This window comes from Curcuma longa, chromosome 9 (genome assembly GCF_044706935.1).
Source record: "Curcuma longa cultivar G26 ecotype Majalengka, Jawa Barat chromosome 9, ITB_CL_G26_1.1, whole genome shotgun sequence".
Lineage (NCBI taxonomy): Eukaryota > Viridiplantae > Streptophyta > Magnoliopsida > Zingiberales > Zingiberaceae > Curcuma > Curcuma longa.
Window position 1 is genome coordinate 11,042,705 of NC_133869.1, and position 20,237 is coordinate 11,062,941.

Consider the following 20,237-nt stretch of genomic DNA (forward strand, 5'->3'; position numbering starts at 1 on the left):
CTAAATTTGGTTGTAGGAAATGTCAAAGGATGCTGGGTATCTGGATTGACCGCTGTATGCGTTTCTCGATTTCTGTAGTCGGTATGATGGCCAGGATTGAGTCTATGAGACTGATTGAGATTTATCATTTTTTGTTGGGGGTGAATGATGAGATTACCTGTAATGTTTTGTTCAGTGCAGATTTTATAGTTTATATATTTGGATGGAAATGAAGAAGGAAAGAAGAATTTTTTTTTACAAATTTATGAATTCTATCATTTATATACCATTTCTTGTCTTAAAGGGACTTAATTTATAACAACGATGATAAATATCGAGCCGACAGTGACACGCTATTTCGATATCGAAATCCCCACATTTCTAGTGGTTCTTACTGAATTTATTAAGCAAAATGCAAAACTTGGCACCTTATATGCATCCATTTCTCTCAAAATTTAGAGTCGCCAATTTAGATTAGATGTGCCAATTAACTTACTTTGTTAAACAATTTAAATAATTATAGTTGAAATTTTATCAATTTATCATCTGATAAGTGTGAATGAGCTGGCTCATGTGAATTACAAATCTAGATAGATTGATTTGTTACTGGTCCAGATTGATCTGCGGGTTAATAAATTAAATGGACTCGTAGGACTTAAATTGCAATCAAATGATGAATTTTTGATGGACCAATCCAGCCTACCATAAGCCAATCTACCTAATAGAAAATCTTGTCCTCATTTAATTTAATATGCATATTTATCCTAATTTTATATTATCTAACTGAGCAAATATATATATACAAAATATTTTTTTTGTTTTGGAAAAAAATCAAATATAAAAATGTTATTTTAACATAATCCAACAAAAAATGTGTAATTCTTTTCTAACCTTCCTATTCAAAAATGCATGCCTCCTCCCAGCCCATGCACCAAAATACCCTCAGTCCAAGTTGTTTCCCCAACTATTTGGCAAAACAACTCAAGAACTAAAATAAATTATTTTCATAAAATTCTGATATAAGATAAGTCTGTTTCACCAAACGTATAGTTCATAGTTTGTAGGATCATGATCCTATATAGGATCGATGTGGAATCAGAATCAGATCGATAATATTGGATCGGTCAGGATTAGTAGGATTGGGGTTTCTAGGTCAAAAAAAAATCATAAGATGACCCAATTTAAAGGTCAACAAAAATTGTTACAATGTAGGATCACACTGATTCCACTGATCTTGTTCCGATCCCACCACAAAAAAATGATCCTATGCGATCCAAGAACGATTTGGTACTTCCGAATCATACGATCTAGATCGCGATTCTACAAACTATGGTATAGTCCATCAGTCTATTTGGTGAAATAGCTTAATAGAACGTGAAGAGGATATTTTGGTACCATAGACAGGAAAGGAGACTGATTTCGACATTTTTGAGCAGAAGAGCTTGAACTCAAAAGAACATCCCTGCATAAACACCGAGTGTAGTTAATTAACAGAATTCTCTCAATCCAAAGCAATCATCAAACTGTAACCACTGGACAAATACTCTCTTCAACAGCCACCAATATCGGGTATTAGGCTATCAACATGTATAAACTTAACTAATGAAACAATTTTAGTACATGAACAATAACTTATCTTACCTAATCAGGCATATTATCGACTTTCTTTCCTATAGAATCTAATTGTACAATTTTCCGCGGCGCAAGAGTGGCTTTGGCTCATATTAGAAAACTGGAAAACACTCGAGATCACCTCATCACTGGTTTGTGACAGTATATGCGATAGAAAGAAAGAAAGAAAGATAGATAGATACCTTTGGGCAGTTGGAAGATCCAGCTATCCTTGCAAATTGGCTTGTCTTCTGACATGAAGCCACCTCTTGGTTCCAAATCCAAATTGAGTTGCCACTTGACGACTAATCGGAATCGATGTCTATTGACAGACACCGACGCCTTACTGCCCGTTGTTGCCCAGGGGAAGAATCCGACCGTAGAGTTCTCGGAGATGGCCTATTGCTTTCGCTGTGGTTTATGCTTAGTAACAACGGGGCTGTGTGCACAAACTAAGAATCAAATGCAGAAATGAGAAGCAAAACATACACCAAAGATGATCAGGAATGTGAAAAGAATTAAAAGGTATTGTCTAGGCATGCAAAGCAAAGTTGAAGGCCAAGTTACTTCATAGAACTCATTAGAATGAGAAAGCATTTCGAAATCCCAATGGTAATTAACAAAACACACTAATAAATCTGCAGTCACACTAATAAATCTTTTGTCTCTTTTAGGAGTTCCCCATTCTTTGGGGGAGGAACCGACTCTTTGTTCCATGACTTCCATTTTAGCATCTCTGCTTTCTTGCAAAGGTCTTCGGCACTGAGACTGATATGAAAACTGATTTCATATGTGAATAAGAAATGAACCAAAACTAACTCAGAGATCGCTGATGCTTGATACTGCTTGATGCATCGCAAGGGATGAACAATCTCATATAAGGAACGAAATCTCAGGAACTGGAAATATTATCATGCAAAAAGATGATTAAAATTGAGGGTTGGTGTCCCTTTTAAAATTTAAAGACCAAACAAAACAAAAGAAAATCAATAAAAGTATTCAAGGAAAGTGATAACCCTATACATATACATAAAAAGAAATGTACCAAATTAAATTAAAGTATTACCAAAACTTCTCTACAATACTAGATAACGCAATTACCAACTTGAGACTTTGTTTAAAGACTTATTCTGCTAAAGGGGAAATCTTATAAAAATAAACTATTACAAATCCAAAAGCTTCAAAAATTAAATTCTTAATTTGCATTAATTCCAAGATATAATAGGGACTACTAATTGCAAAATCTCGATAGCAAAGTGGTGTATTTGTATATGTGACCGTAAGCTACAGGTGACCATGAATGAGATGAGAATTAGCGTCTCTGCTTAAAGGTGCTTACCAGCAGCACTTAATGGATCCATCTGAGTCTCATTTGGTGGCTCTGGCTTCCTTATTGATCCATTTGAAGGGGCAGACTCACTGTGACCACCACCAGCAGTGAGTCTAAGAGATACCCAATCATCCGAGTTCATTCCGTTAGTTGCATCAGTTTGGATAATCATGTCATCCTGAAGGTCTACACTAATTGGCTGGTTAGGAAGAAAAATTTGTAGAGAAGGATCATCATTTGTAAAGGCAAGGGGATTATTGATGAAGCTTTCTTGCATTGCAGTACTGGGAAGCAAATTTGAAAAATCTAAGACTTGAGAAGTTTCTTCGCCATTACTTGGTGTCAAATCATAGCCATCGAAGGGTGGACAGTCAAGAGTAGCATGCGGATCATCCAAGGCATCTAGGACCTCTGTACGAAAAAGTTGGAAGTTTGATGCTGGCGGAGGGCCAGTTTGCATTGACCACATGGGCATGGGCATGGGCATCCCAAAATCATCAGTATTGTTAAATAGTTCGAGGAATGATGTTCCACTTGTCTCTGGACCAGGGTTCTCAGAGTATCTTTCTGAAATCTTGGGATGAGTTGGAAAAGGAACCAAATCACTATCATCTGCATGAACTCCATTTGCAGGCTCATGAGAAATTAATGCAATGTTATCTTCATCAGAGTCGCTCAAGCAAATCACATCTGGTTCCAAGGGTACAGGAGGTCCATCCTCAATATTGTATGTTCCATAACGAATATTAAAAGAATCAAACTCATTGTTGTTGTTCAATGACAAATTAAAAGGCCCCTCAAATTCTTGATTTATGCTTTGGTCTTCTCCTTCTCTATAGCTTCCAGTTGCACTGCTGCTCATATTTATTATGTTCTGACTATGATTTTCAAGCCTGAGAATAGGACTCCGAGATGATGAGAACCCATTATCTTCAGGTCCTCCATTTGCATCGAGTTTTATTCCTAAATTTTGAGTGAATGCCCTTTCTGAAGGACTTTTCTGCTTTGCATGTGTTAGATTGCCAAAATCAGATTTTTCTTGTCCATCTACAATATCTGAGAGGGTACCATCAGGCAAATGCCATTTGGAAAGATCTCGATATTCTACTTCACCCTTTACACACCAAGAACCATCAGCCTTTAAATTGACCTCAGTTACATCTTCTCCGCAATTTTGAAGCTGTTAGCACCATAACGAAAGTGGAATGATAAATCAACAAAAAAAGTAAAGTTGTATTAAACTGAAGTTCCTCATAGACCTACCATGGAAGTGATGCGATTGAAATATGGATCAATAATAATGTTCTCATGTGCATAGTTCTTAAGGCATATTGGACATTGCCACTGTGAGAGAGAAATCTTTATGAGGAAACAAGGAAAATAAAGAGAAAGGTGAGGGGAAAAGGTTCTAAGAACAGCATAACCTTCCGAGATCTCTGACAAAGCTCTACAAAAGCTTCCAGATCAAAACCTTTTAGATGAACACAAGGCTTGAACCTGCCTGCTATTCTAATCCGAGAACCAGTCATCTGAAGGTATATTAAGAAAATATTTCAGTTAGCATCCAGGTCATGAAGGAATAGAGGTCAACAACCAGGATACTTAAATTCATCAACCCAAGATTGATTCAATATTTTAGTATGGAATTGTACACTTTCACTTACTGGGCAACGGAGATTCACTGTAACAGAATCAGCTACTAGTTCGATATCACTATCACTGTCTGCATTTTCAGTATCAGCTCCACCACCAACACAGCGCCGAACACGAGCAAGAGCTTCCTGAAAATGCTCACCATCTGCTTCCTTTGGTACCAGACTAAGAACCTACATGGTGAAAAACAAGTTGGTTAAAATAATATTCACTCATTTCAACGTTAATCTCTACTAAAGGTTGAAACAAAAGAATATAGGAACTAAAGAAGTATCCATCAAAGTTATTTCATGGTTTAGCTATTATAACATCTTACTCAAAAAGCTTTGCTGTATGTTAAATTATACATACAGCAATCTGGAGGTAGATAATTGTTAGGAGATATAACAAATCCAAAACAGAAATGAAAGGGGCAAGGAAAGCATACACAAGGCTCCCAACAATCTGGATGAGGCTCGATGCCTGTGTAGCTACCAAACAAATGAACCAGATAATAGAAACTAAGATGAAAGAAAAGCCAATTTTTGAGGTTTAAGTTTTGTCCAATGAATCATCTAACTTCAGGTAGTACAAAAGGTCCATTATCATCAATGAACAATTTGAATTCAGTTGAAATCCATGTTGCTAATTCAATAAAAACATAGTTACATTACTTGTTGAACTGTAAGCCTCTTGACAAGTCTGATTCCAAAGCAGAACACACGAGCATCACGCCTTGATAAAACAATTTTGTTAACTCCTTCCACGCTAAATGTGCTGATCTGAAATCATAAATTAGATAATAATAACCAAAAAAGGAAAAAATGGAATAGCTAAATGAACAAAAGTACCCTCACAACTTGGAGATTTATAAAAAAAATCTTTTAATATATATATATATATACCTTTTATTTTGGTCTATGGAAAGCTTCTATTCTACAAGCTTCATGATTTAATGTTTGCTAATAGTAACTACTCAGGCAAAAGTAAATCAACGATCAAAGTGGATTGCAGTGACACACTAAGATTTCACAGAGAATGTTTTTCAATCAAAAAAAAAATTCAAGTAAAATGCATTGACAACACCACCAAGATGGAACAACCTAGGTTTGTTTATGCGGGCATAGTCATGTCAATGTAAGGGAAGCAAAGAACTAACCACTGAACCATCATCCCGGCCATTTATTCCCAATAACTGTGAGCCTGGTCTAGCAACCACTCTGACTGAAACACCTGTTAACAAAGGAAGATAAAGAATGCATAAATAATTGACAAAATCTCTTGCCCATTAATTAATAATCTCCCTGAAAATGATATAACTTCGCATTGAACTGCAGCATAATATTGCTAATTTCCACCTTAGTGGATTGTATCTTAGAATGCTGGAAGTTTATCAGCCGATTATATTCTCTTTGGATGTGGTTATGCATGAGATCACTTAGGTCACTTGCTAATCATAAGATGCCAGTCCTGCATCCATGCCAGCAATTTGTAGCATTCATTAAACTAACCACAACAAACTGTCCCCAATAAAGACGGATCACCAGATAGATGTTACAGTGTCGTTTAGTTTTATGTATATTGATAAAGTATCCAAACCATTTTTAGGATGTGTTTGGTTTGGCCTTTTTTGACAACTAACATAAGAATGAGTTGTGAATTTTGGAGAAAACCTTAAGAAACTGAAGGATCTAAGTTAAGTAGAAGCAAAAGTGAACATATGAAATGAAATGTAGTTTTAGTAATACAAAATAGAATCAAGAGAATGCCAAAATGGATGGTCATGATCTCGATATTAATAAAAGTTTTAGATATGCTGGATCAATTATCAAAAAGGATATAATGATGAAGGTAACATTAATAGGATAAAGATTAGATGCTTAAAATGAAAAAGTGTTGTCTGATCCTCATGTGCCCTTAAACCAAATAGAAAATTTTCAGACACAGAAACTAAAAAAAAAAAAAGAAGAATGTGAAGCTTCATGGAAAAAAGTCCAAGATACACACTAAAGTTATCTCTATCAACTTTTCTCAGGAATGTTATAGGAATCCTCCCATCACTTCATACAAAGTGTGTTTTACAAATATCAATATTCTATGGATAATGACAAAAAAAGAAAAGACATCTCAAAATTTAAACAATCAGTGGGAAACCAAGTTAAACGAATAAGTAATTGCTAGTTGCTAGCTAAAAAAACTGTGTGATGGAAAGCCATTGGAACTTTCACATACCTCCAATTTTAAATTTTGGTCACATGCAATTATTAATCTGAAATACTATGCCTTTGTTTCACTAATTATGGCCTTATAAATTAAGTCCTGAAGAAATATTCAACACATGGCATAACCATAATTAATAAAAACTGGGAGAGAAAGTTAATGTCACATGTCAATCATAAACAACTAGAATTGTAGTTCCATACCATTGACCTGCAACTCAGCAGATTGGGGCCAATGCATTCTAAATAGAACTTTATCATTGAGTAGAAGACACCAAACCTACATAGAGGGCATGCTGTTATGATAGATATTCAGTAATTAACATCTTGCTCCACTAAAATAGTAAAACACAGCCAAATGAAAACTTGCTCTGTATATCATATGCAATAGTAGATGATACCATGGCATAAAACTCATGGGGAAGATAAATAATAAAGATAAAATCACTTATGATACCATGGCATAAAACTCATGGGGAAGATAAATAATAAAGATAAAATCACTTATCCTAAATATGAGTTTGAAGTAGAAAGAATATTAAAAGGAGGAAAGGGTTAATTCAGTTTCACAATTTATAATTTGCAATAATTTAGCAACAACATGAATGTACCGTCGTAAGCTTAATCGTTGTTCTATTCTGATCTATAATCCTTTTAACTCTTGACATGTAAATTAAGACGAGATAATTGTAGCTGTAGTTACACAAAAATCCTTCTTTGATTACCATAATAAAAATATGGATTTCTATTCAACTGTATCATTAGCAACCAAACAATATGTGTGTGTATAATGTATATGTATATTAGTATGTACTAAAAAGGGGAAGGATGAAAAAGCCAAGGTGAGAACAGGGATGTTCCTTCTTGTTGCTTACTAGGCGGAATAAAAAAAGAAAATTTTGCCAACTTTATTCCTCTCCCAATTTCATGCTCTACTAGCCTATAGATCTGGAGCAGTCATCATCACAATTAAAGATAATGCCATGAACTGACAATACAGTCTTGCCATGCCCCATGCCCCATGCCTCCCAGCTCAATTCGCCTCATTACATATTTTATTCATGATCGGCATGTGGGCTGAGAGCAGTGTAGTTGGTGAGCTTGTTTCCCTGGGAGTCATCATGGTTGTATATACCACATGCCATGAACCAACGAGGCATGTGGTATTGTCCAGTTAGGAAGCTGAAGAGTGCAACAAGCATTGCATGGTGGAATTCATCAAATCTCTTTCCTTCATTTATTCCATTCTTTCTTTTCAAGTAAACAAAACAGCAGATCATCTCTCCCTTCTCCGTTCCCTCCCTTCCCTCTTATCCATAGTTCCTTTATATCCCCTCTTCATCCTCCCAAGCGAACATCGCATAGGGTCTTCCCTTATCCCATTCATCCCCTTTCTTCCTATCATCTCACTTTTTGATCCACACAACCAGGAAGTAAGAGAATGACCAATAAGATTTCTACCACAGTTGTACAGAAGGAGCATAAATAATTAACAATTTGAACCGAGAAAGATAAGTGTATACATAGGAGAGAGTTACAATTTAATTCAGATGTATATGCATACTATGAAAGGAATAAGCAAAAGATCATAAGTATCACGGATACAATGTTTAAAATCATGTGCTATTTTGGTAAGTTCAAGAATTACCCGCTCCAGAACATCAATAGATGAACCACCATTTTTCGCTTGTTTGGTTGTGAACTGCCTAATTCCTAACTGAAGTGGTATGAAACTATGTATACTGGTCAATATACCATCTTGTTCTGAGTGGGTCACTCGTATTGGGTGGCACACAACATACCAATTGATATGCATTGTGCTTTGGTAGAGACAACCACAGAAAGAAGAGTGACCTTGATAATGATTTTTTAATGGGACAATTAGTTTATAAGATACTGTGTTAATGTTGTTGAGTATTAATGGATTTTTAATTAAAAATCCATTATACTGAGATTGTCTTAGTCCATGTTCTTCTCACAAGTGGCTTTAGTAGGTGATGGCAGCAGCTTTTTATTTCTCTTCTTCCTTCTGCTGTACCTCTTCTTGTATCCTTCCTATACCATGTCAATGGGAAGCAAGTGAATGCAGCAATGCAGGTACAGTATGGTCCATGGGTCTGACCAGAAGTCAGGTTGGTATTGGACCACGATTTTAGATGCAAATGGAATAGCAATCCAATTCATCATTTGTATTATTCCATTAGCTTCAACAGCAGTTGACAATTCAATCCTTACTAAGAGATGAAATTACACAAGCAATAATATGCATAGGCTATCAAGAAAAACAACCAAATGGCAATTAAGATACTTTGCCAGTAGCTTTATAAAAGATGTGAATGAGAAAAACACACGGAAGCATCTACACATAATTTGTAGTAAAAGCAAACAAGAGAATCTTCCTTTTATCTAGTTCTCTTTTTTTCTGAAGACTGTACTGGACTCTGAGCTATACCATCTTGTATTAAACTCTTTATTTAGTTAATCCAATACTGGATGCACAACAATTGTTCATCCAAAATCCATTAAAAAGAAAAAGAAAACAAGAGAATCATAGTAAACCTGGAGACTGTAATCATGTCTTTGTAACAGATCCTTATCTGATCTTGGCAACTGAAATGTCCTCTCTTCATTCAGCACTGTAATGGTGCTGGAAAGACAGAAGCATAGGCAACACATCTTAAGGATGCAGAAAAAGAAATGTTGAAGCACAAAACATATAGCCATGTTATTAATGAGAAGAGAATCTGCAATGAACAAAATATCCAATATATCAATGAACTTGCAGAAACTCCACAACTCACTTAAAAAGGAAACATATGCAATGCTGCACTGCATCCAAAATGCAGTTTCAATAGGTTCATGCATACCTAATTACGTCATTAGGTTAACTAGAAAAACTATCTAGATTATCTTTAATTTAATCATAATGAAACAAATCAATAAATGAGAAGGGAAGATATCTCTCAGTGAAAAAATGTGATAATAAAAAAAGTTGTTGCAATTTGGAAAATGACATACACTTGGATAAGGCTTGATGTCAGGTTTAGTTGTAAAGAATGTGGATCTATATCAACTGAGAATATTCAGATTCTCTTATAATTCATATAAAAATAAATATATCACAATGTGGTCACAAGAACAGAGCAAGTAATGTTATTATTATGAGGCATTTTATCGATACTTATGCTTACTAAAGAAGATTATCCAATTTCAACCAATTTTAAAAGTTAATTTGCATAAGTGCTACATATTTTTGTAACTTCTGTCAATTTAAGAGCTAAAAATTTGATATTATTATTATTCATCATGGGGTAAGGGCAAACTATCATTTAATGAATAGTCAAATTTGGTTCAAGTTCAATCAGTTAAATTATATTTTTAAGATCAAAAGTAATATAATTCAAAGGAGTGACCACATAAGGTCCGCATATATGCTCCAGAAAGATATTCACTATGGAGTTTGATTACTACTGCTTGAATACAGTTTTAAAGACTTTTCTCTGTATAAAATTCTATGAAGAATTTAGTATGGCAGATACAGCTGATATCTTCATGCCAGACATTACATTATTTAAAACTTGAGATCCAACTGCCTGCCTCCATATTGTTAGGCAGATCTCAAGATTCAACTTAGGTAATGTAAGTAGACACGCTCAATTTAGACTAATTCTAACTTCCAACTTTGTAGTAAGAACAGGTATAGGAAGTTTTGAGTTATAAGCAAACAGTTTTGCCAGACCATCAATGAATCACAACATCAGAAGCAGGCATGACACTTCAACAAATCAAAGACAAGATGGTCACTTACCTGTCATCTGCTAGGCCACAAGGAGGCAACTTCACTGGGAACAAAACATGTTTCACTGTTATCCAGAATCTGCATTTCACAAGACCTGCTATGCTGATCAACTTATTCTAGAAATAACGGTAAAGATGGATATACTGAAAAAGATTAAACTATAACAGAAACCTTTCTGAGCTAATTTTGTGCAAGAAGAAAACAAGGAATCTCAAACTAGGTAGAAACAAGCTTCAACTCAGATGTGCTAAATAATAAAATAAACCTGAGCTTGACAAGAATCATTGAATTGTCTAACATATCTAAAGTCTGTAAAAAAATGTTAAAGAAATAGCATGCAACTTGTGGATGGTGAATACTGGTTTGTCAATAATTACAAGTTAAAGTGTTAGAGATGAACAGGGACTATTTTTGGAGCATCCCTTATGAATTAGTAAGATATCTTTAATAAAACATGCTTATGAGAACTAGAAGGGTTTATAGGGCATACGGGTCCGCTCGATTTACTCTGCATATTTCACAATAGAATTGAGACGGAATTGCAGGAGTACAATCCCCAGGATTTTCAGGTATAATAACACAACCTATATGTTGCCAAATTCGACATTGAATATCTTCGCACTGCAAAAAAAAAAAAAGGGAAAAAAATCATTCTGTAATAAGAAAGTGTGACTAATATTAACAATAATTCAAGCAATTAAAAAAAAGCAGATTGCTATCGCTGGAAAAAAAAACATATCAGATACAGAAACAAAGAATCATCAACATTATAATCAAGTTGTGTTATGGCAACCATTTTAGGTTGGTTACACGGATCTTATTCCTCCAATGAGCACTATGCAAGGTTATATCATCTTCACCATCATCACAATCATTAACATCATCAGCAAGTCGTGTGTGTTCCAACTATGAAAAGTATATATCAATGAAATTACTCTTTATTACACAACTACTTTTTTGCTTTTAAGCCCCTTACACCTTCACTTTAATCAACTAAATTCTTCTAATTACATATAAAATTTAACGACCATCTTTGAAGAATAAGCTACACCTAATTGCTCTCAGATATAAATATTTTTCTTTTATAAGATTTATCCTTTCTAGTACCTTTACACACCCATGCATCCTCATCTTTGCAATGTTAATTTTTTATACATGTTACTTCCTTACAATGCATCACATTGATTCATAAAGGATTGTACCATGACCATATAAATCTTTTTCTTTTATCCTAAAAGGGACACATGATGGCACATTACTCCATAGCTCCTCTCCATTTAAATAATCCATTTTTTAACATATTAATGATATCTTCATTGTCTCTCTCTCCTGTTAAATAATAAATCCAAGATAACTAAAATTCTTATAATAATTTAAAGTTTATTAATCTTAACTATGCACTCAATTCTTTTATTGTTACTAAAGCTAAATTTAGATATATCCAATTGCAGTTCTACTTAAAATTGTTATTTCTAAAACTTTTCTCCATAATTCAAGTTTTGAATTTAATTTATTAATGTGTTCATCAATTAACACAATCTTGTCTATAAATATTCTATACCAAGGAGGTTTATGTTGAATAAGTTTGGTGAGCTCTTGTGGTACTAACGTAAAAAGGATACAGACTTCAGATTGGCCCTTGATGTAAACTAGGGTTATATGAAAATCATTTATCATGCTCCTAGTAAGAACACTAGAAACTATATTATCATATATGTTCTAGGAGATTGTTTTACAGCCTATAAAAATTAGAGCAGCAGCATTACCTGAATCATTGATTCAGTAATTAATGATTTCCCACAGGGGCAGCAAACTTTTGTTTCTTGCTTATATGAATCAAACACTTCCTTAGATTTTGCATGACTGAATTCCGAGCCATTTTGCACTTTAGATGCTAAGTCTATGGCTCCAGGAATTTGCATTTTTCTGCAAAAGGCATGCCAGAATACAGTTCACTATAATGTAGAGATGAAAGGGCAAGAATAGCAAAGAACTAATCACCTATAAGTATCATCAATTATTTTAACTACTACTTCTCTCCCCATATTTCTCCTCGCCCAAACTGGTTTGGGAACTGCACAGAAAGAATCAAATCCACTCTTAGTCAGGATGTATATCAAAGAAACTGCAAATGAATGGAGAAGAATAAGTGCATAAGTAAAATGGAGAATATGGGGTTCAGCTGCAAAAACACCTAACACAAGATAGAGGAAAACCAATTAGAAGTCCCATCATTCCACATTGTGTTAAGCACAAATGTATTAAAAAAACTTTAAGCCATTTTTAAATATTGAAAGGAGCAAATGCATGAGATCTTATCAAGCATCTAAACTCATGATGTTGGACTAAACCACTCAAAATTCTCAACAGTCAACACTACACAAGTACAAGTAATAGCCAGGATGCTAGCATTAAGCTTTTCTAGAAAAATAATAAGACAGAGAAAAAACATTTGAAATCCATGTTGAGAGGATAAAGTAAACTATACTCTCGTTGGCTGTTGCAAACTGCAAAGTATGGTTTAACAAAAAGAAATGATGAACAGGGAAATAAATACAAAATTGTGAATAATCAATGTCAACTAACTAGAAAAAATAAATGAATTTAGTGAAACAAAGCATACATGAAAGTATAGGTAAAGTGAGAGTGACAAATTACATTTTATTTTCGAAAGAGGTCTACATGTTAAAGTGAAACCATAGGAAGTGACTCTAATGATGCTTCCAAAATGAGGTAGGATGAAATAGCAAATTAAAATTTAAGCAATTCAATACCTTGATCATCTCCGAGGAGAGCCAAAATTTTGTTCATTAATTCCTGCATAATATGATAACATGACTATTATAAGTAGATCAAAGATCAGGCAAAGCCATCTAGAGCAGCCAATGAAAACTACTGATAAAAAGACTGTAAGCTGGATAAAAACTCAATTCAATTGCAGAATGGCTGATCATAGACCAATAACCATTTTCAGGCTAACCATTTGAATATGATATGTTCAAATATGAGTATGGTACACAATTTTAGTGAGAAATATCACATAATTCCACAAAGAGCATTCAAAGTTCAAATGCAAATTTATTCTTCTGCTTGAAATTGAAATCTGTAAATAAAAATATTCTCAAATAACAAATTATCAACAGATTGAGAGAGAATGTCAAGTGAGGAAGAGAGGTGAACATGCCAAAATAGGTGAACAACAAAAACATGTACTAGCCCTTTTGTTGCTACTATGACGTGTGAGGTAGTTATTTCAACAGCGACCAAATTGCAATTGCAGCAATTCTGTCATTTGGATTGAAATAACTTTGTTGCAAACATACATATAATAGAAAAAACTGACTAACCTGCTTCTTCCCATGCTTGGCCAGACCAAGTTGGGACAGGACATCTTTAAGCTCTTTTATTCTGAAGTATGTTAACTTATCCTGATGAGATAAAATGACAAAGGCATTACAATCTGCCAAGAAAGCATCCATTCTACTGCAAACTACTCAGAGTGTATAATTACATAGAGGTAAAGAAGTAGCACGTTCAACTCATACATCCCCAAATTTATACTGTTCCATTTGCATGATTATACATGCACATATAGAACCATTGGAAATGATGTATTAGGTTTATCAAACAAACTCAGTTAAATATAATAGAACAATAAGTAAAATAAAGGAAATCAGACTTTAAGTCAGTCCGCATTCTTTTGATGAGATTATGTTGGTCTCAATAGCATTCCTGATTATTATTTTCTACAACTTAACCTCGTCATTAGAGAGTTCACATGTTGATGAGAACCTGTTTGGTTTTTTCTCTCTTTGTATTAGCCACATGACTCACATATATTATTGTGCATATTTTGAAATGGGTGTTTCACAGTCCTATTTAAAAATAAGCTTGTGACAGGATTAACCATATTCATAAACCCAAATATCTTGATACCCAATTCTGTTTATACTTTTTATTGTGGTGGCTGAGGTGAGTAAACTTAAATGTTATACAAAATGTTTGCAGTGTATACTCTATCCCAGGAAATTGACAGAAGAGAGGATAAGGGGCGGACCACAAGGTGATACCAATAGTAATTTGATTCATAAATCATGGCATACTAAACTACTTATGATTATGCCTTTATGTAGGCATTGCTATATGTATGAGGGAAATAATTGTTACTAAGCTAATAGACTCCTTGTATCTTTATTGCCATGCATAAAATATTAAATCTAGAAAAGTCTAAATATTGAAAGGGTATGCATCATTCACATAGAAGTAAAATGTGGAGAAAAGGCATTCAATATATGATGTATAGGGCATGCAATAGATAAATAGAGCTCCTTCAACCACAACCAACAAATATTAACAATTAGGACACATAGCTCTCTTAACAAATCTTGTGCCTTCCTGCACCATCATGTAGAAGGCCAAGTGTGGTTATGATATCATTTGATGCAACTTAGAAGACATGCTACAATTGGCACTCTTACAGGAGAGAGTAAAAACATGAGAATAAAATGGGAATATATCAAGCAGGTACCAAACAGTAACCTAGTTCATAATCCATGACATACTAAAATTCCTTATAGTTATCACTGTAAAATATTGACATATGTAACAAATCCATTATCTATATTATGCTAAATAAAATAGTAAACGTAATATAGTCTAAATCATGAAAGTGTCTGCATCAATAACACTTCCTGTTAATGGAACAGTAATTTGATCATCTAGCCAGAAAAGTAATAAGATTCAAAAACTGAAATTGAATAAGCACTTTGGAAAAATAATCATTGTTCAATTTCTTCATAAAAAACCTTTTAATGATCAATAGTTCTGATGCTCGCATGTAGCATTTCCAAGAACTTAAACCTGAATTACCAGGAACCATTTCCAAAGGGCTTAGTGTCATTTAACCCAAAAGGATGGCTGGTTATAGAAAAAACTAGGCCAAAGCTACTGCTACTAATCTAAGATTTCCTAGTAGAAAGACCAGTTGCAAGAATCTCAAGATGTCACTCCATCCTTAAAGCAGTAAGAGGTGTAAAATTTTCATGCGGAAATAATGAGTCACAACACTAGTGATTACGAAAGAATTAAGGATAGGTTAATCAACTTCTACTTGCTCAAAGTAAGAAGAAGAAAAGTTAGGACTCCATCAGAATTGAACACAATAAGCAATTCAATCTATAATCGTTAGAGAAAATGAATGTTAGCATCACAACCAAAATAAACTCTAGAGACTTATGTGGTTAATATTTTTCATGATCACAATTTGGCGTTAAAAAACTGCGCTATCATTGAATTAGCAAAAAGATAAAGTGGAAGTCTCTCTATCAGTCCTTAGAAAAATGAAGTTCTGCCAAAACACCAAATTCACTCCAATTCGACTGCAAACGAAGCATTGCTCCCATTATCGATCTAACAACCAACACTCGACGATACCACCTGTCGCCCAAAGGTAATTAAAACAAAACAAATAACTTCAGAAAGAACGACGGGAAAGGGAGATACTCGACAACTCAACGCCGAATCCATCAAATCCAGCTCTTCACGGCGAATTCCCGGAACTCCTCGGCTTTTATCGCAATTGACCAACCTCCCCGATGCCGAACCCGGAAACAACACAAAATTCGATCAAATAGGAACCATATTCGCGGATCACCGGATCGATTCACGGTAACGTGGAATCCCAGGCATCAACATAGCCGCGAGACATCACGGCCCAATATCTTCTACCGAATTCGGAGATAGGAGGGAACCGATCAATCTGTACAGATTCAGGATGATCGATGCGAGCACGGAGGTACCAGATCGCCGGCGATTCGTCGCCGTCCGCCGTGTGGATTGGGCGAGCTCCGTCGAATTCGATGAAGGGAAGGTGGAGAAGTGGGTCTGTTATGGTGGCGGACTTATGCGCCGGATTCAAATCGGGTTTATTACGCTGGACAAGTCCCCTCGACGCTTACGTCTCCACCAGAAGACGTACTATACAACAACCTACGGAATACTATACCCGCGGCCTAATAAGAGAAGGCAATGGAGCCAAACTGATAACAACGGATAGGGCGCCGGTATACGATCGGGTGTCGAATAGGAAGTATGAATAGTAATGTATTGGGCCGTATTTGTCCTTTCGTGGGTCAATTTATTTTATTTATTTAAGCGTGGAAAATGGGGCCTTAACGTACGGTCCCGATGGGATCGCCACGTCAGACGAGAAGCTTCCGGTGTAATTTCATTTTAGACCTTAAGATATTACATATTTTAGGTTTTCAGTTTACACCCATAATTTAGAGAATTCTTACAATAAAAGGTAGTCACATGGTTGCCACAAGGGATTAGTTGTAAAAGTCTTCTAGTGTGTTTGGTTGTTTTAAATATATATGTTACGGTCCCACAGATACGGGTCGGGACCCGACCTAGAGATGACCGAGTCGAGTCAACTTTGATAGTCGGCTGAAGCGCTGAGACCCGGATCCAGGTTCCCGGGTACCAGCCCAGAATACGAGCCCGGCAGTTAGGCCCGCCGAGAAGACGAATAATCTCACCAGGCCGACTCCCAGATACGCCGAGTGGCTGGCATACTCGACTCACCGACTCACAGATGGCCCGACCGAGCAACATCCCCGACTCGAGCCGGGACAAGCACGCCACGAGGTTGGGACACGTAATTCTTAACTTTAAAAGGTAGTCACATGGTTGCCACGAGGGATTTGTTGTAAAAGTCTTGACTAGTGTATTTGGCCAACCATCTTGTTTTAAAAATATATATATACGATGGATCCTTAGTTCATATCATAAAATGAATTAAATATTGGGCAAAGATAAGAAAGGACTCCCTTTATTTTTTAAATTAGGGAGATAACGGTCCACTTATATTTTTTTTATCAAAATATCTTACCCTATATATAATTACCCAACTATCTTCTATTATATTATTTTTATTATTATCCCTCTTTTATATTTTTCATAAACTCAAGGTGTGTTATAGCAAATATAAAATTATAATTGTTACATAGTTATAGTAGCTATAATTTTGTAATTGTTATAATTATGAATATTAGATGAGTTTTGAGAGATCATAATTTTTTTATCTCGGATTGAAATATGGGATGCACAATATATCAAATCGAAACTCATTTAGAAATCTACATTTGTTACCGGGTGTAATTCATAATGATCTAGTTTTAGGTTAAAAAATATAATTTAAAAGTTTTTCGAAGGTTTCAAAAAATTTTAATCTTTTTTATTAAGATTATTTTTCATATTATAACCGTTACAGTTTCATAAATATTACAACTATTGTAGTTGTAACAGCTATGAAATCATAACTATAACTACAAGCTACGCATTGTTGCAATTATAGTAGTTATGATATCTTAACTATTATATATATTATAATAATTATGATTTCGTAGATTATTATAATAATTAGTGAGTTATGCTCTTTGATAATTTATAAAAAAAATATCCTCTTCCTTTTTACCTTTATTTTATTTATTTATTTATAGATTTAAAAAATCATATAAATAATAGAGAGAGAAAAATACTTCCAATATATACATGGAGAGAAGATTTTATTTATTTTTTTTATCAAAATCCATTTTGCTATAAAATTTTTGGAATATTAAAGCTTTTAAAACAAATTTGTGTTCAAGATGATGAAAAATCATTAACATCGAAAAAAAGTTCATAGTCCACGAAAATTATTGGCATTCAAAGAGAAAACATTTTCAAGAAGTCATTTACTTTAATTCATTCACGAATTCACAGTGAGCTCCCTCTCTAATCACATTTATATTATTTTATTATTACTAAGTAAGTCTTTGGTAAGTCTTCCTCTTTATCATTTAATATGTATATTTATCATAATTTTATATTATCTAACTACAGTATTTATTGGTCGTTATGTACATATTTATACCATCATAAATATGTCTTCCTAAATTTTTGTAATAAGTCTAATCTCGATTTTTTTTTAATATTTTTAGTTGTTATCTTATATATCTTTATATATTCACATATCTATTTTAATATTCTTATCTTTATATCTTTGTAATTTTTATTTTCTGCTCATATATTCGAATCGTAGTTCAATATTCAACTCCATATAACATAGCAAGTTTAATTATCATTTTATAACATTTTCTTTTAAAATTTGAAAGTATTTTATGATCATAAAAAACACCAACATTCATCTCTATTTCAACTATTTTATTTGTATTTTATATAAAATATGTAAGATACCGAAAAATTTCAAAATAAATACGAAAAGAATCGTCTCGTGAAGACGAACCAAACGAAACTTGTTTGGACCAAATCGGAGGTCGTTTGTCTACTGAACCAAGTGAACCAAAAAAGAAGTTGGTTCGGTTCAGCCGGTTCGGACCAGAGGTTATTTGGGCCGGTTCATTTGGTTGGGTTCGATTGATTAAGGGCTTTGGATTTCGGGTCTTGATCCATTAAGAGGAGAATAAAAACCCGCTTCATGTTTTCCGCCGCAATCCCGATCGCGTTATCCCCGTATCCCGATCGCGTTTTCTAAATAATATTTTTAGTTCTTATTTTATCTATCTTTGTATATTCGCACATCTATTTTAATATTCTCATCTTTATATCTTTGCAATTTTTATTTTCTGCTCATATGTTCGAATCATAGTTCAATATTCAACTCCATATAATATAGCAAGTTTAATTATCATTTTATAAAATTTTATTTTAAAATTTAGAAGTATTTTATGATAAAAAAAACATCAACGTTCATCTCTATTTCAACTATTTTATTTGTATTTTATATAAAATATCTCTCAATCTTTTTTAAAAAATAATCCAAAATACTTAAAATTTGTAATTTATCATTTTTATATTAATAATTATCTAATTAGGTTGAATATTATTAAATTTAAATTTTATATATTCTATATATACTCTATTAAATTTAAATTTAATATTTAATTATTTTATGTATCTCATCTATTAAAATAATAAATAATATTAGGGCATCCCATAGAGATATTTATCTGAGTAATTTAGAAAAATATATCCATGGACAAATATTTCATATTATGAGAGGATATTTCAGCAATGATTAGAAATCATCGAGTATAAATTTGTGTTAGATAGATTTATATTTTTTTAATAATAAAAAATTATAAAATTTAAAAATGAGATATTTGATAGATAATTTATAAATATTTAAAAAATAAAATATTTGATTGATGATATAGACGAACCAAACGCTGAAATCCCTTATATAGAAAATCCTGGGCGGGGGTTACACAATGGGGGTCTAGGGATTTTTATCTGACCGTCCGATTCGTCCATCGCACGGTCTTAATTGACGTTCATCTCCGCCTGAGACAAATCCAACGGCCATTGTAAAGTTGAGCTACTGGAAAGTTACACTTTAACCCCTACACTTTACTCTTATGAAAATTGAATCCAACTGAATTAAATTATTCAAATTAAAACCTTCGCGACCCATTCCGCCTGTCGCCGAAACCCTCGCCGTCGTCGAGCTCCAGCGCCGCCGCCATCGTTCTCGAGCTCGGTAACCCTTCCTGCCCACTCGTTCTGCACCGCCGTCGTTCTCGTTCTCTAGTTTCTTATTGTTTGCCTACAAATATGCAGATCGCTCACACAAGGCCGTGACGGAGTGAAGCAGTAGCATCGCCAT

At 34.1% G+C, this 20,237-nt stretch overlaps 1 protein-coding gene across 7 annotated transcripts; it reads right to left on the reverse strand.

Moving 5' to 3' along the window:
- Nucleotides 1-1,085: 1,085 nt before the first annotated feature.
- Nucleotides 1,086-16,428, reverse strand: LOC141834671 (E3 SUMO-protein ligase SIZ1-like). Of its 7 annotated transcripts, none has more exons than XR_012602343.1 (17): nucleotides 16,073-16,428; nucleotides 13,918-13,998; nucleotides 13,345-13,387; nucleotides 12,572-12,644; nucleotides 12,337-12,496; nucleotides 11,061-11,191; nucleotides 10,580-10,648; nucleotides 9,331-9,418; nucleotides 6,976-7,051; nucleotides 5,712-5,785; nucleotides 5,227-5,334; nucleotides 4,585-4,746; nucleotides 4,345-4,449; nucleotides 4,184-4,264; nucleotides 2,930-4,100; nucleotides 1,794-2,029; nucleotides 1,086-1,441 (listed from the first exon to the last, which is right to left on the reverse strand). XR_012602343.1 is itself a non-coding variant. In XM_074722002.1 (16 exons), the coding sequence occupies exons 1-16, from the start codon at nucleotides 16,094-16,096 to the stop codon at nucleotides 1,896-1,898; spliced, it is 2,580 nt and encodes an 859-aa protein (XP_074578103.1). In that variant the 5' UTR covers nucleotides 16,097-16,428; the 3' UTR covers nucleotides 1,455-1,895. The 7 variants fall into 7 exon arrangements, 4 of the variants coding, with proteins under 4 accessions (XP_074578103.1, XP_074578104.1, XP_074578105.1 ...); XR_012602341.1 differs by having other exon boundaries at nucleotides 1,621-2,029; XR_012602342.1 differs by lacking the exon at nucleotides 1,086-1,441 and adding an exon at nucleotides 1,455-1,711.
- Between the last annotated feature and the right edge of the window lie 3,809 nt (nucleotides 16,429-20,237).